General features: G+C 37.7%; 1 protein-coding gene across 1 annotated transcript in view; it reads left to right on the forward strand.

Annotated features, from left to right (window-relative positions):
* TOP1 (DNA topoisomerase I) overlaps positions 1-13,532 on the forward strand; it is a 91,204-nt gene that overhangs the window by 50,653 nt on the left and 27,019 nt on the right. The window contains exons 6-8 of the mRNA XM_038572316.1: positions 1,762-1,857; positions 2,846-2,924; positions 6,387-6,499. Coding sequence (XP_038428244.1) covers positions 1,762-1,857; positions 2,846-2,924; positions 6,387-6,499 — 288 coding nt within the window. The remainder of the gene's footprint in view (positions 1-1,761; positions 1,858-2,845; positions 2,925-6,386; positions 6,500-13,532) is intronic.

Below are 13,532 nucleotides of genomic sequence, written 5' to 3' on the forward strand. Positions count from 1 at the left end.
AATAATACAATGGAAGAAGTGTTAGAGCTGAAAACTACCCTAGGTGTAAAGTGAGGATAAGATGGCTATTTTCTGCCAGGAGACCATCTAGGACTTTTATAAATTAACACCAACATATGAATAGACTGGTTGTGGTGTGTAGTCCAGGATTCAGTTTCAGACTTTCCATGTTAGAAGATTAGGAACGCAGGCTTCCAGGCAGTGGTCTCTATATCCACCTTCCTGGACCACCTGCTAGCCTGCATATTTGTCTTTGTAGACAATCGAGATGCTTTACTGGGTGGAACACAGTTTTTTCTGATAAATTGTTTTAGAAGTTCTTCCTTCAGGCCTAGTAATCCTTCCCACATGTTGTAAACTTCACCCATGACAATACTAGGATCTAGCATTTACTTAACTGGTTGGGTCAGTGGCGAGGTTTCTTTCCTTCTGGTGCAAAGTATTTGGAGATACTGGACTCTTGATGCTATGTTAGTGATTTCCATGGTGAAGGGAAGCAGCTGTAGAAATTGGCATTTGAGAAATGTGCAGAAGTAAGAAAAAGCTAATCTCTTTTTAAAAAACATTCAGATTCTGTTACAAGCAAAGGGATCCAGTATGCTTGGGGAGTGTGGGGGGGTGGTAGCAATGAGACCCCATGAATATCTTGACTGTCCGTGGCAGCTGAGTCTGGATGCTTATCCCTTGAACCCCTTAGAGACAGATGGTTTCATGTTGGGAGGCTTTTTCTGTAGTGAGTTAGCTTCGTAGATGCTTCTGGCTGTGAACAGTGAGGTTCTGCTGAGATGTGTCAGGCCAGGGAACATCCCAAGGCTGTGGTGATTGCTGGTCCCATGGTCTCTCTTTTTTTTTTTTACTTCTATATATTTTATTTCATTTTTTATTTTTATTTTTTTATTTCATTTTTTAATTTAAATTATATTAGCCAACATATAGTACATCATTAGTTTCAGATGTAGTGTAGTGTTCAATAATTTATATAACACCATATAACATATAACTGTTATATGTTTGCATATAACACCAGTGGTGGTTTTTTTTTTAATTGTTCCTTCCTCTTTCTGATTGAAAATAATTGCCTAATAGAGTCATTATTTTATTCAGAAGGCAAAAAGTCTTAACAAAAATAGGGCAAGGCACTCTTCTGTGTATAGAGTAAGTAAACCAGTGGAGGAAGTTGAACAATGAATAGATTTTGTTTGGAGCCTCTTCTCTTATTTAGCACATGCCCTTCTTTTGTTGTGATGTCAGCTTAGTTATTTTCCCATGTAACTAAGGGTAGTTTCCATTACAACTTTAAGGTATAAATTTGGAAAATAAATTTTTACTCCCTTCCTTGCGAAAACTATACTTAGCTTTTGGAATACTTAATCAGCTTGGATCGTTCAAGGGTTTAAATATATAGTAGATTCCTTGTGCCAGGTGAGGGAACAATTTAGGTTTGTTCCTGTTGTGGTTTGGGTCATGCTGGCAAAGGCAGCTAAGCTGCAGTAGAAAAGAATATTGACTTAGATTAAGGAGTCCTGATCTGAGGTCTTGATATTACCTATTCATCTATAAAATAAGGATAGTACTATCTACCTCATGGGGTTGTAGTGGAGATAATGAGTGAAAAGTAGTTACAGAAAATTTTTACAGTATGTACAAATGCATGTTGTTATCCTTATTAGCTCCTTCTCAGTGAGATGATTTATCCCTATTTTAGATTATTTAACGTAATGTAGATGTTCTCAAACTTACTAGTCTTTTTTTTTTTTTTAGTCCACCACGAATTAAAGATGAACCAGAAGATGATGGGTATTTTGCTCCTCCTAAAGAGGATATAAAGCCATTAAAGAGACCTCGAGAAGAGGATGAGTGAGTATTTTTTTAATCCTTTGAGTTTGAAAACAAAAAGGATTTGTTTAAAGAATAAATGTGATGTAGATCTCCCCAGTACACAGCAAAACTGCATTAATTGACTTAGTCATTTGGAATTTGTGATTAATGGACTGGGCAACTTATTTATATTTGAATTATGAGTTGTAATAAGTAGTATATCTGAGGCTTAGAGAGTATATATGTTTATGTTATGTTTTAATTTTCATAGTAAAAAGATAATACCTATTATAAGAAGTTCAAATAATACAGAATTCATAAAGAATATTTAAGTTATTTAAGTTATTTTAAATTTATCATCACCTACCACAGATAATTTTTTACTGTTAAAGCAATTTTTCCTAGGATCTGTGCCTGTCAATCTATTCTAAGTGAAGTTTCAGTGTATAGAGATAATAAAATTGCTCTTACTTAAAATGGTTGAGACTTATGTGTACCTCTTTCTCAGATTCTATGAGGTTAAGTTCTGTTCCTTATGTTCAGTCTTGTATAGCTTATTATGCTTTAGGAATCTACAGAGGATTTATGGTAGAACATGGATGGAAAGAGAGGAGAGAAACACTTGGTGAACTCCCTTATCTTCATTTAGAATGTATATGGTATTTATTTCTTCCCCTTTCCAGCTGGATATTGCCTTGTGGTAGCCATTGCGGCACTGTTCATTTGGTTCCCAGACTTTGATCTTCTAGTGGTGTCTGTTTCAATAGATAGCCAGCCCTCCACTCCCCTTCTCTTCCAAGCTTATGTCTAGTATAAATTATTTTGTTCTGTGTAGGACTGTAACTGTTGGTCCTTGGTCAGGCCTTCTTTACTTTTACCATTCCTGTTCTGACTGTAGAATGTCCAGCCAAGAATAATAGTCATGGCTGCATTGGAAGCCTCCAAGAAGAGTTTGGAGGTCCTGATCCTGTTGGTGAGAACTACTGTGTCAAAGTTGTTAATTGCTTATTCATGTTCCCCTTTGTAGTGCTGATTATAAACCTAATAAGAAAATTAAAGCAGAAGATATCAAGAAAGAGAAGAAACGAAAACTGGAGGAAGAAGAGGTTAGTAAAGAGACGCTGGCCCTGGGAGGCATGGGTTTGGAGTAAGTAGTTGTCCATAAAACAAGTTTTGAAGGCAGATGAGTTTTAGGGAGTATATTTATCTATGGTAGAGGAAACGCTGAGAAAAACTCATACATGTGTAACAGTGGCCATGGCACTGTGAGTTTTAAGATCTCTTAGCCTTCGCAGGTATCTACCCGTAGTTGTGCTGCCAGCTGACATTTTTGGAGAAACTACACCATCTTCACGCATGTGGAAGAAGTGTTAACAAATCATACTTTGGATTACAACCGGGAAGAGTTTTCCTTAAGAATGTTTTTTAGTGCTCTCTTATATCTTAGGAAGCTTTCTCATCACTCACTTTGGGTAACTCTCTTGTGTTTAAAGGCCTTTGATTAGGTGCCCCTTGGACATATGATGAAAAACCCAAGCTCTTTACCACTACTCTTCCCAGTCTGACCCCTGCATCTGGTGCCTCCCTTCATCTTGCGCTTCTTCTCTAATTTTGCTTGTTCCAGCCACACTGGCCTCCCTTGTTTCCTTTCCACACTGGATTCTTTTGTGCTTCAGAGCTTTATGTAGCACATGCCGTTCCTTCTGTTGGGAACACACATGCTCTTCCTCCCTTCTTTTGCTCATCACCTTCCTTAAAATCTCAGCTCAACTCAAGTATTTTTCTGGGGGCTCTACTTTATGCTTGTGGTAGATTTAAAAATACAATAATATGGTTCCTTTTGACATTTCCTATTTCTTGTACTGAAGAGGTGTTAGCAAGTAATTCAAGAGAAGGATGTCAGAAATTCACAGGAGTCTTAATCTTGCACTCTCCTAAGAAAAAGGGTTGAGTGAGTTCTTAGCCCTTATGTTGCATTTGTGGTTAGCCATGGTCATGGGCAAAATGAATTCACAAGTATTAAGTCCGTAGCTCATCAAAGGATGAGCAGTAAAGATAGCGATAGTAGGGAGCAGTGAGTTTTAAGAATGTAATCTATTGTAGAAGTAGTAGTAAGAATGATAGTCATAATTAAAATTAAATGTAATAGGTGCTTACTGTGTGCCAGACACTATTAATGCTTTATATGAGTCATTTCATTTAATCCTTACAACAGCCCTTAAGAGGTAAATATAGCCACTATCTATTATCTACATTTTGCAGATGCAGAAACTGAGGTATAGAGAGGGGCTGAGATCATTTGCCTGATGTCATACAACTACGGAGTAGTAAAGCCAGCATTTGATCCCATGCAGTCTGATTCCAGAACGAGTACCACTAGCTACTATGTTATCCTGTCTCCTGTGTGACTTTGCTGATGCTTTAACTCTGCAGAAAGGGAGAAGGGTCTTTAATGAAATCACATTAAAAATAGTAATGAGTAGGTGCCCACAGAGAGATGATGGGGTCCTAGATTTAAGAGAAATGGGCTTTTCTGACTGGTCTGTTTTTGGCAGTTCAAGTTTTTGAGTACCAACTGAAGGAATTAAGAGTAAAATGTTGAGTGATTATTTAGCGACTCCACTTTTATATAGATGATCAGTACAGATTAATCGGTTAAAAAAATGTAAAACTTTGGCTTTCTGTATTGCCTTTATCCCTTTGTTGAATTAATGTAAAATAATACCTTTCTCTGAGTTTGGAAGGAGCTAGTAATAACTGTTTTAAACCATTTGGAAAAAAGGACACTTGACTTTATTTTTTAAATTTTTTTCAGCAGCCCTCTCCCTATAAGGGGAGAAAAAAAATGCGGCTGAAAGACCTAGAATTAATACTCAGTCTTACTATGCCTGGGACCCCAGATGGCAGGAGCAGTCCTGAAACCTCATTCACTGGCTGTGTTTTTTTTTCATTTCTGGGAATTGTTCTAAAGTTTCTCAGTGACTGATTATCCCATTTTGAGGCTTGAAAACATACAGTATAGCCAGTAGTTTCCTGATGGGACCATCTGTATGCCTGCTCAGAAGCTGTTCAGAGAATGTCTTAACTGAAAAACATTTCCCTTTCCTGTGGTGTGTTTCAGGCTAAATGATAAACATTATCTGAATTAATATGATCCTCTAGTACTTTCTCCTCCTGAACATACTTATACATTGATATCCTCCATTCCTGTATTAAAATATGTCTGGTGTTGTAGTCTTTCCCTTCCTCCTACGGTAAAGATCATTTGCTTTAAAATCCTGAGTTTATCTTGATTGCTGTCCTATCATGTAGTGCTAGGATGTTTATATATTCCAGTCATTCCCATGAGTCACACTATGATTTTTCTGGTAAACTTGGGCTCTCATCATGGTCAGTAGCAGCTAAATGACCTTGAACAAGTGAACAAACTTCCATTTCAGAGTTTTCCTTAATTACAACTGGAATATGTCAAACCAAACTGTCTTTTTTAAAGGTCTTTCAAGCTCTACCATTCTATAAATGATTTTAAGATGACTCAAAACCACTTTTCATAGCTATACAGAACTTGTTGAATAAAAAATGATCTTGGTGGGATGCCTGGGTGGCTCAGCGGTTGAGTGTCTGCCTTTGGCTCAGGGCATGATCCTGGAGTCCCGGGATTGAGTCCCACATTGGGCAACCTGCATGGAGCCTGTTTCTCCCTCTGCCTGTGTCTCTGCCTCTGTCTCTCTGTGTCTCTCATGAATAAATAAATAAAATCTTTATTTAAAAAATGATCTTGGATAGTTAGGAAAAGGAAAATATTCTTTAAAAGAGTTCAGTTCCTGTGAAGTAGGACCTGCTCTTTTTGAATAGCACATTTTTGTCTGTGTGTGTGTGTGTGTGTGTGTGTGTGTGTGTGTGTGTGTTTGAGACTTATCTTCCGTATTACTGAATTTTATTTGTTTATATTTGTGCCACAATGACAGTTCATCTGGGGTCACAGTTCAAAGAAGAGCCATGAAGAAATACAATATAGGGATTGATAATCATTTTAGGACCTCCTTGACATTTGTTTACTGCTTCCTGACTTTGTGTATGTAGGCAACAGTGATAAGAAGTATTTCCCCACAGCCCCTCTCAGACTCAATCAAGAATTTCCTTTCAAATTATATATTAAATATCTAAATACAAAGTTTCCTATAGCTATTGATAGTTTTGGAAGAGGTTTAAAGATGAGTAAATTTAAAACAAGTGAGCATAATACATTGGGACTATTTTCCATAGCAGTGCTTTCCCAAACATTCCTCTGAGGCTAAAAAATATACAATATCCTAGGCTCTCTTCCCATGCAAAATGAATGTTTTTAACTACATTCTCAGGTAATCATTTGTCAGGAACTAATCATTTGGGAAACATTACCCTAGAGAAAAAGACCAATAAATTTTCATTCATTTATCAAATTTAGCTTTAAAAACCTCTCCAGTTTTGATATTCTGTGATTCCTGTTTTTCTTCCTAAGAGCCCCTCACAACTACTGCTTAAATGTGATTGGTACTTAAGTGCTTTCTCACCATGTTTCTTTGTAGGACGGTAAATTGAAAAAACCCAAGAATAAAGAGAAAGAGAAAGATAAAAAAGTTCCCGAGCCAGATAGCAAGAAAAAGAAGCCGAAGAAAGAAGAGGAGCAGAAGTGGAAATGGTAACATTGCAGCACTGGGTTACAATGTCACCTCTCGGGTTCCACAACCTAATTAAGCAAGAGTGTTATTGATATTTAATAGCCTGATGTTTGGAGGAGGAGGGAAGTACTTAGAAAAATCTCTCTAGAATGGCATTCTGAAATAAGTTTTCCAGGTTCTAGTGAGAGAGTGTTAACTAGCTCTCAGCCTTTTAGATCTAAAAACTAGGTCCCATCCTGTTGAACGGATTGAACTAGGAAGGTGTATGTGTGTATAGGAATTTGGCATGTGAAGAATGTTGCTTTTAAAATGATAGGGAAAAAGTAAAAAATAAAATGATAGGGGAAAGATAGATTATTTTATAAACCATGTTCAGGAAACTGTCTATTTGCTTAAAAAAATCCGCAAGGAAATCTGGATGACTATTTTATAATTGTAGAACAATGAAGACCTTTTGAAGCAGGAAGTATAATAAGAGCCATAAGGAAAAGCTTTATAAAATTGGTACGTCAAAATTAAAGTTTTGTATGTGGCAAACAAACTCATGCCATTAAAAAAAAATGGGGGAAAATATTTGGAGTACAGAGGGCTTAAAATTCTTAATGTGAAGAAAAAGTCTTTTAAAAATGAAAAGAACAGGGACACCTGTGTGTGGCTCAGCGGTTGGGCGGCTGCCTTCTGCTCAGGTTCTGATCTGGGATCTGGGATCGAGTCCCTCGGCCTCCTATGAAGAGCCTGCTTCTCCCTCTGCCTAGGTCTCTGCCTCTCTCTCTCTCTCTCTCTCTCTCATAAATAAATAAAAATCTTTTTTTAAAAATGAAAGAAACAGTCTTAGAGAAGTGATTAGTAAACATCTTAAAACATAGGCAAAGAAAAATGCCAAGAAAATAATGATACGTCTTTTTGTATAATGTCTCTGAGGTTAGGAAACATTAATGAGTATCAGAATATCTAGGGTTGCGACTGAGAGAACAGGCTTCCTCCTCACTGGGAGTGAAGAAGAGTCAGTCTTTATGGAGGAGAATAGCAATAGGTTACTTTTGAGACGTGTGTTTAAGTGGGAAATTTTAATTTTTATTTGATAAATTTTAGTGTTTAGAATTTTGAATACTGATACTTCTTAAAACTTTGTACGATTTAGCTGCTGTACCTATTATACATGATTTGTATTTGTGTTGAAAAAGAGTCCAATGATGCAGGAGGTGTACAAGTTAGGAAAAAATGACTTCTTTGTCTGATTTTCGGTTCTCCTTTTCAGCTTTGAGGTAACCACTGTTCATAATTTGATATGTAGAGTTCCAGACCTATTTGTATGCATTTACTCTATGGCTTTTATAATTTAGAACTGTAAACTCCTCAGCACAGCATGCCTGAGGGGAAGGGAGAGATCAATGACTAGGGAGATGCCTTGAGAAGAGCAGAGCTGCAGTGGCAGAAATGCTCAACACAACTATGCAATTGGCATTGTTGGTGTGACCACATATGGGGTTAAAAGGAAAGTTTGGAAAAAGAAAATTGCAGAGCAAAGGAATCCTGGGCCTTTCAAAGGTCAGTCCGGAAACAAAAGGATATGTGTTTTTATTTTCTTTTTTTTTTCCTTTGGAACTAATCAGAGTTTTTCAGAGTTTAAATATTCACCTTTAATAAAACAGTTTTAAGAGATTGATTTATTTTTAGAGAGAGAACAGAGGAAGGGGCAGAGGGAGAGGGAGAATCTTAGGCAGATTTTACACCTATCAGGGAGCCTGTCATGGAGCTCCATCTCTTGACCCTGAGATCATGACCTGAGCCGAAATCAAAGAGTCACATGCTTAACTGACTGAGCCACCCAGGTGCCCCAAGATAAAATGAAATGATTATGTATATTAGGGGCTATTAGGAATCATGACAATGGTGGGTTAGTAATTCATCAGCCCTTTGTGTCTGTCAGGGTTCTGTGGTGGGTGCTCAGTAAGTGTTGAATGAACAAGTTCATTTCCTTGTCTTCACCAGCTCCTTCCTGTCTTCCCCCTTCCTGTGGAGCTTTGGCTCTTGTTGGACCTCGAAGCAGATGTATTCTTATCCTGGTCCAACCTTTGTGTGTGTGGAAATTCAATGCCTTAGAAGGATCTAATAACCTAATTTTGCTTTAGATTGAAATCCTTTTTTTTTTTTTAATTTTATTTATTTATTTATGATAGTCACAGAGAGAGAGAGAGAGAGAGAGAGAGAGGCAGAGACACAGGCAGAGGGAGAAGCAGGCTCCATGCACCGGGAGCCCGATGTGGGATTCGATCCTGGGTCTCCAGGATCGCGCCCTAGGCCAAAGGCAGGCGCCAAACCGCTGCGCCACCTAGGGATCCCAAGATTGAAATCCTTTTCAGTGTTGCCACATGTTAATTCCGAGTGATCGTGACTTTTGATTTTTATTTTTTTTTTAAGTTTTTTTTTTTTTTTTTTTTTTTTAAGATTTATTTATTTATGATAGACATAGAGAGAGAGGCAGAGACACAGGAGGAGGGAGAAGCAGGCTCCATGCCGGGAGCCTGATGTGGGACTCGATCCCAGGACTCCAGGATCACGCCCTGGGCCAAAGGCAGGCGCTAAACCGCTGAGCCACCCAGGGATCCCCCTGATTTTTATTCTTAATTTTGGTTTAAGTGGGATTGGTTAGTCTTCAACTGAAGATGGTTGGTTTGCGGGTAAGCAGTCTTTTCTACAGCCTCCAATGCATGCTGTCCTCAAGTTAAATTTTGTGCTTTATTAAGCACATTGCTTAATATCACACTGTAAGTTTTTAGAAGTAGAGAACAAGAATGATTGACCTCTTAGCTGATAGTTTGCCCCTTTCTTCTGTCATGGTAAGCTGCCTACTGTACTCTGAAGTCAGTGGTCCAGTTCTCAGTGACCACCACTGACAGCCTAGTCAGGGGTTAAAAGGCGGATATTGTCATTTTTTTTTTTTATTATTCCTCTTGCTCTCCCACTAAAAGAGGCACACTTCATCAGTTTGGCAAACGTGGAGACCTTTTGCTTCCCCCGAAAGTCTTAGATTTTGTTAATGTTGCCAAAAAGAAACCAGCAAAACTTTGATCTTTATCTTCTCTTTGGTGATTAGAGAGAAGGGGAAGGTTAAGGTTCAGATCCTCTCTGAGTTTCTTTATTTTTATCATATTTTCCCCCATAGAAACAGTGTTCCAAGTGGTGTTAAGTGGTATGTTCAGGTTTGTGGGAAAACTTACTTAACTGAGATCCCCCTGTTTTTAAGGGTGACTCATTGTGTAAACATTTGTGGAGTTTCAGTTATGCTTTGAGTTACATACACTTTTGTGTCAGGGCTGAGCTGACCTGGAACAGAAGTTGCATATTTATTCTAAACAGACAATTCTTCACAGAAAGACCTAGAAATTAGAATGTTACATTGCTGTGTTAGGTGACTTTAAGATTTCAGTCTCTTTTAGCAAAAGTAAAATGAGTTAGGGTTATATGTAGAGAACAATGTTGAAAGATCAGACTCACAATCAGTAATAGTGATAAGAAATGTATGGCATATGGATTGATATTCTCCTCAAACCAGAGAAGCTGCCTTTGATTCTAAAGATTATCTTTAAGAAAGCTTTAGTATGTGTGCTTTACTTCTGAATTTTAAAAATTAAATATTCATTTTACAATGTACTGTGAGGTGCTTGTTAACTGCAAAGGAGCTTGATTTCAAACAGCATTATGGGTGATTAACTCACACACATTTCTAGCACTTTCCCACCTTCCCCTTTTCAAGCATATTCTACTGTCAAATTGATAACTGCCTTGAATTTATAAGTCAGGCCTCAAGTCATTTTGGTGTCTAAATATGTGTTTTTCTTAATTTTGTTGGTGAGTGCTAGAAGGGCAGCACTACTATTTTTATTTGTATAGTAATGGTTTCGATCCATTATCAGCCTCTTTTTTTTTTTTTTTAATTTATTTTTTTATTGGTGTTCAATTTACTAACATACAGAATAACACCCAGTGCCCGTCACCCATTCACTCCCACCCCCCGCCCTCCTCCCCTTCTACCACCCCTAGTTCGTTTCCCAGAGTTAGCAGTCTTTATGTTCTGTCTCCCTTTCTGATATTTCCCACACATTTCTTCTCCCTTCCCTTATTTTCCCTTTCACTATTATTTATATTCCCCAAATGAATGAGAACATATAATGTTTGTCCTTCTCTGACTGACTTACTTCACTCAGCCATTATCAGCCTCTTAAAGGATATATTCCCTTTCTGTGAGGTTTAGTATTGAGTGATTGACTGAATCTCTTATTTAGCTTAAATGGTATGAAAGTTACTGTGAGTCCTCAGGATGAACATGTTGCAATAAGAAGAATTTTAAAAATGGTTTGGAGTCTTAATTAAGAATCACTGACGTTGATGAGAGGAATGGAACCAAGTCCCAGTATAGGAGAAGACAGGGTACTCTGCATCTCCTCAGTTACTGTGACTGCTTCAACATAGACTTCTTGTAGCTACTCTCACATACATGCCCACACACCTCATACATACATACATGCATACATACATACATGTGAGTTTTTTCTGATTTGGAGAGTAGTATACTCTGGGATTTGGATGGGTCTCTCTGCATCCAGGCCTTTCCATGCCAGTGTCTAGTTGGGATATCCTGCCCATTTCATATGTAGAGTGATAGATTGGTTATGGAGCATTTTTAATGCTCCTTCTAGGTTTAAGATTTTGTTAAATATTGACTTTCAGGTTTTTTTTTTTTTTTTTTTTTTTTAATTTTATGTTGTAAACATAAAAACAAAATTTACCCTATTAGGGGATCCCTGGGTGTCTCAGTGGTTTGGCACCTGCCTTTGGCCCGGGGCGCGATCCTGGGGTCCCTGCACCAGGGTTCCAGTATGGAGCCTGCTTCTCCCTCTGCCTGTGTCTCTGCCTCTCTCTCTCTCTGTCTATCATGAATAAATAAATGAATAAATAATAAATTTATTTATTATAATAAATAATAAATAAATAAATAATAAATAAACATATTTTTAAAAATTTACCATATTAATCGTTTTTAAATATGCAGTTAAGTGTATCAAGTACATTCGTATTGTATAACCCTTACTACTACCATCCATCTCCAGAACTCTTCATCTTATAAAACTGAAACTCTTTTAAGTAATTCTCCCTCATTCTCCACTTTCCCCCTTTCCCCCAGACCTTGGTAACTATCCTTCTGCTTTTTGTCTATGAATTTGATTACTTGACTTACCTCATCTCATGTAAGTGGAAATACACAGCATGTGGCTTTTGTGGCTCGCTTATTTCACTTAAGAACATGTTCTCAGGAGGGATCCCTGAGTGGCGCAGCGGTTTGGCGCCTGCCTTTGGCCCAGGGCGCGATCCTGGAGACCCGGGATCGAATCCCACGTCGGGCTCCCGGTGCATGGAGCCTGCTTCTCCCTCTGCCTGTGTCTCTGCCTCTCTCTCTCTCTCCCTCTCTCTGTGTGACTATCATAAATAAATAAAAAATTAAAAAAAAAATGAACCTATAAAAAAAAAAGAACATGTTCTCAGGGTACATCCATGTTGTGGCATGTGTCAGAATTTCCTTCTTTTCTAAGGCTGAATAACACTTCATTGTATGGAGAGACCACATTTTATTTATCCGTTCATCTATTGATAGATACTTAGTTTCAACCTTTTGGCAATTGTGAATAGTGTGCTGTGAACATTGGAGAACAAGTATTTGTTTAAATACCTACTTTCAGTTGTTACAGTATATTCCTAGGAGTAAAATTGCTGGATCATATGGTAGGTAGTTCTGTGTTTCACTTTCCAGCTGTATTGATTTTCACAGTGGCTGGACAGTTTACATTCTCACCAGCAGTGTATAAGCGTTCTAATTCCTGCACATTGTTATCAGCACTTGTTACTTCCTGGTTTGTTTTTGTTTTTGTAATAAAACATCCTAATAGGATGTGAGCAGTGTTTCATAGTTTTGATTTATATTTCCTAATGATTGGTGATGTTGAGGTTTTGTTTTTGTTTTTGTTTTTTTAAGATTTTATTTGTCAGAGCACACAAGCAGGGGGAGTATCAGACAGGGAGAAGCAGGCTCCTTGCTAAGTAAGGAGCCCCATGGGATGGGATGGGATGGGGGGTGCGGTACGGTGCAGTGTGATGCAATGTGATGTGCGTGATGCGCCACAATGCGCCCTTCCAGAACCCTGGGATCATGACCTGAGCCAAAGGCAGATGCTTAACCTTAACCCAAGCACCGCCAGGCATCCTGAGTATTTTTTCAGATGCTAACTATCCATTTGTATATCTTAGGAGGAATGTGTACTCGAGTCCTTTGCTGTTTTTTTAATTGGGTTGCTCTTTGGTAGTTGAGCTGTAGTTCTTCATTCTAGATCTTAATCCTTTATCAGATATATGCTTTGCAAACGTTTTCTCTCATTCGTGGGTTGCCTCCTTACTCTGTTATGTCCTTTGATGTACAGTTGTTGTGGTTTTTTTTTTATGTACAGTTTTTAACTTTGTAGTGCAGTTGATCTTTTTCTTTTGTTGCCTGTGCTTTTTGGTGTCTTATCTAAGAAATCATTGCTAAATGCAAAGTCACAAAGCTTTTGCTCTGTGTCTTTCTTTGAAGAGTTTTATACTTTTTGCTTTTACATTTGGGTCTCTGACCCATTTTGAGTTTAAATTTTTTTATATAGTATAAGGTAAGGGCCCAACTTCATTCTTTTGCATGTGATTATCTAGTTTTCCCAACTCCATTTGTTGAAGAGATTTCTTTGCTCCATTGAATGGTCTTGGGACTCTTGTCAGAAACCATTTCACCATCTATGTTTACTTTGGTTTTATAGTGATGCTTTTATTACAGCATTTGGTATGTGTACTTTTTATTTAATATTTCTGAACTTTATTTTAAACATTGGAGTTAGAGATACTGGAGTTAGAAGATGGTAGGAAGTAATAGAGTATGCACAATTAGCTTTCAGAAGGATTCTGTAGAACTTTAGGGCTTTTAATTTTAAGGTAGAAATAGTGGAGATTAAAATCTATGAAGTTTTAAAATAT

This window comes from Canis lupus, chromosome 24 (assembly GCF_011100685.1).
Source record: "Canis lupus familiaris isolate Mischka breed German Shepherd chromosome 24, alternate assembly UU_Cfam_GSD_1.0, whole genome shotgun sequence".
NCBI classification, from domain to species: Eukaryota; Metazoa; Chordata; class Mammalia; order Carnivora; family Canidae; genus Canis; species Canis lupus.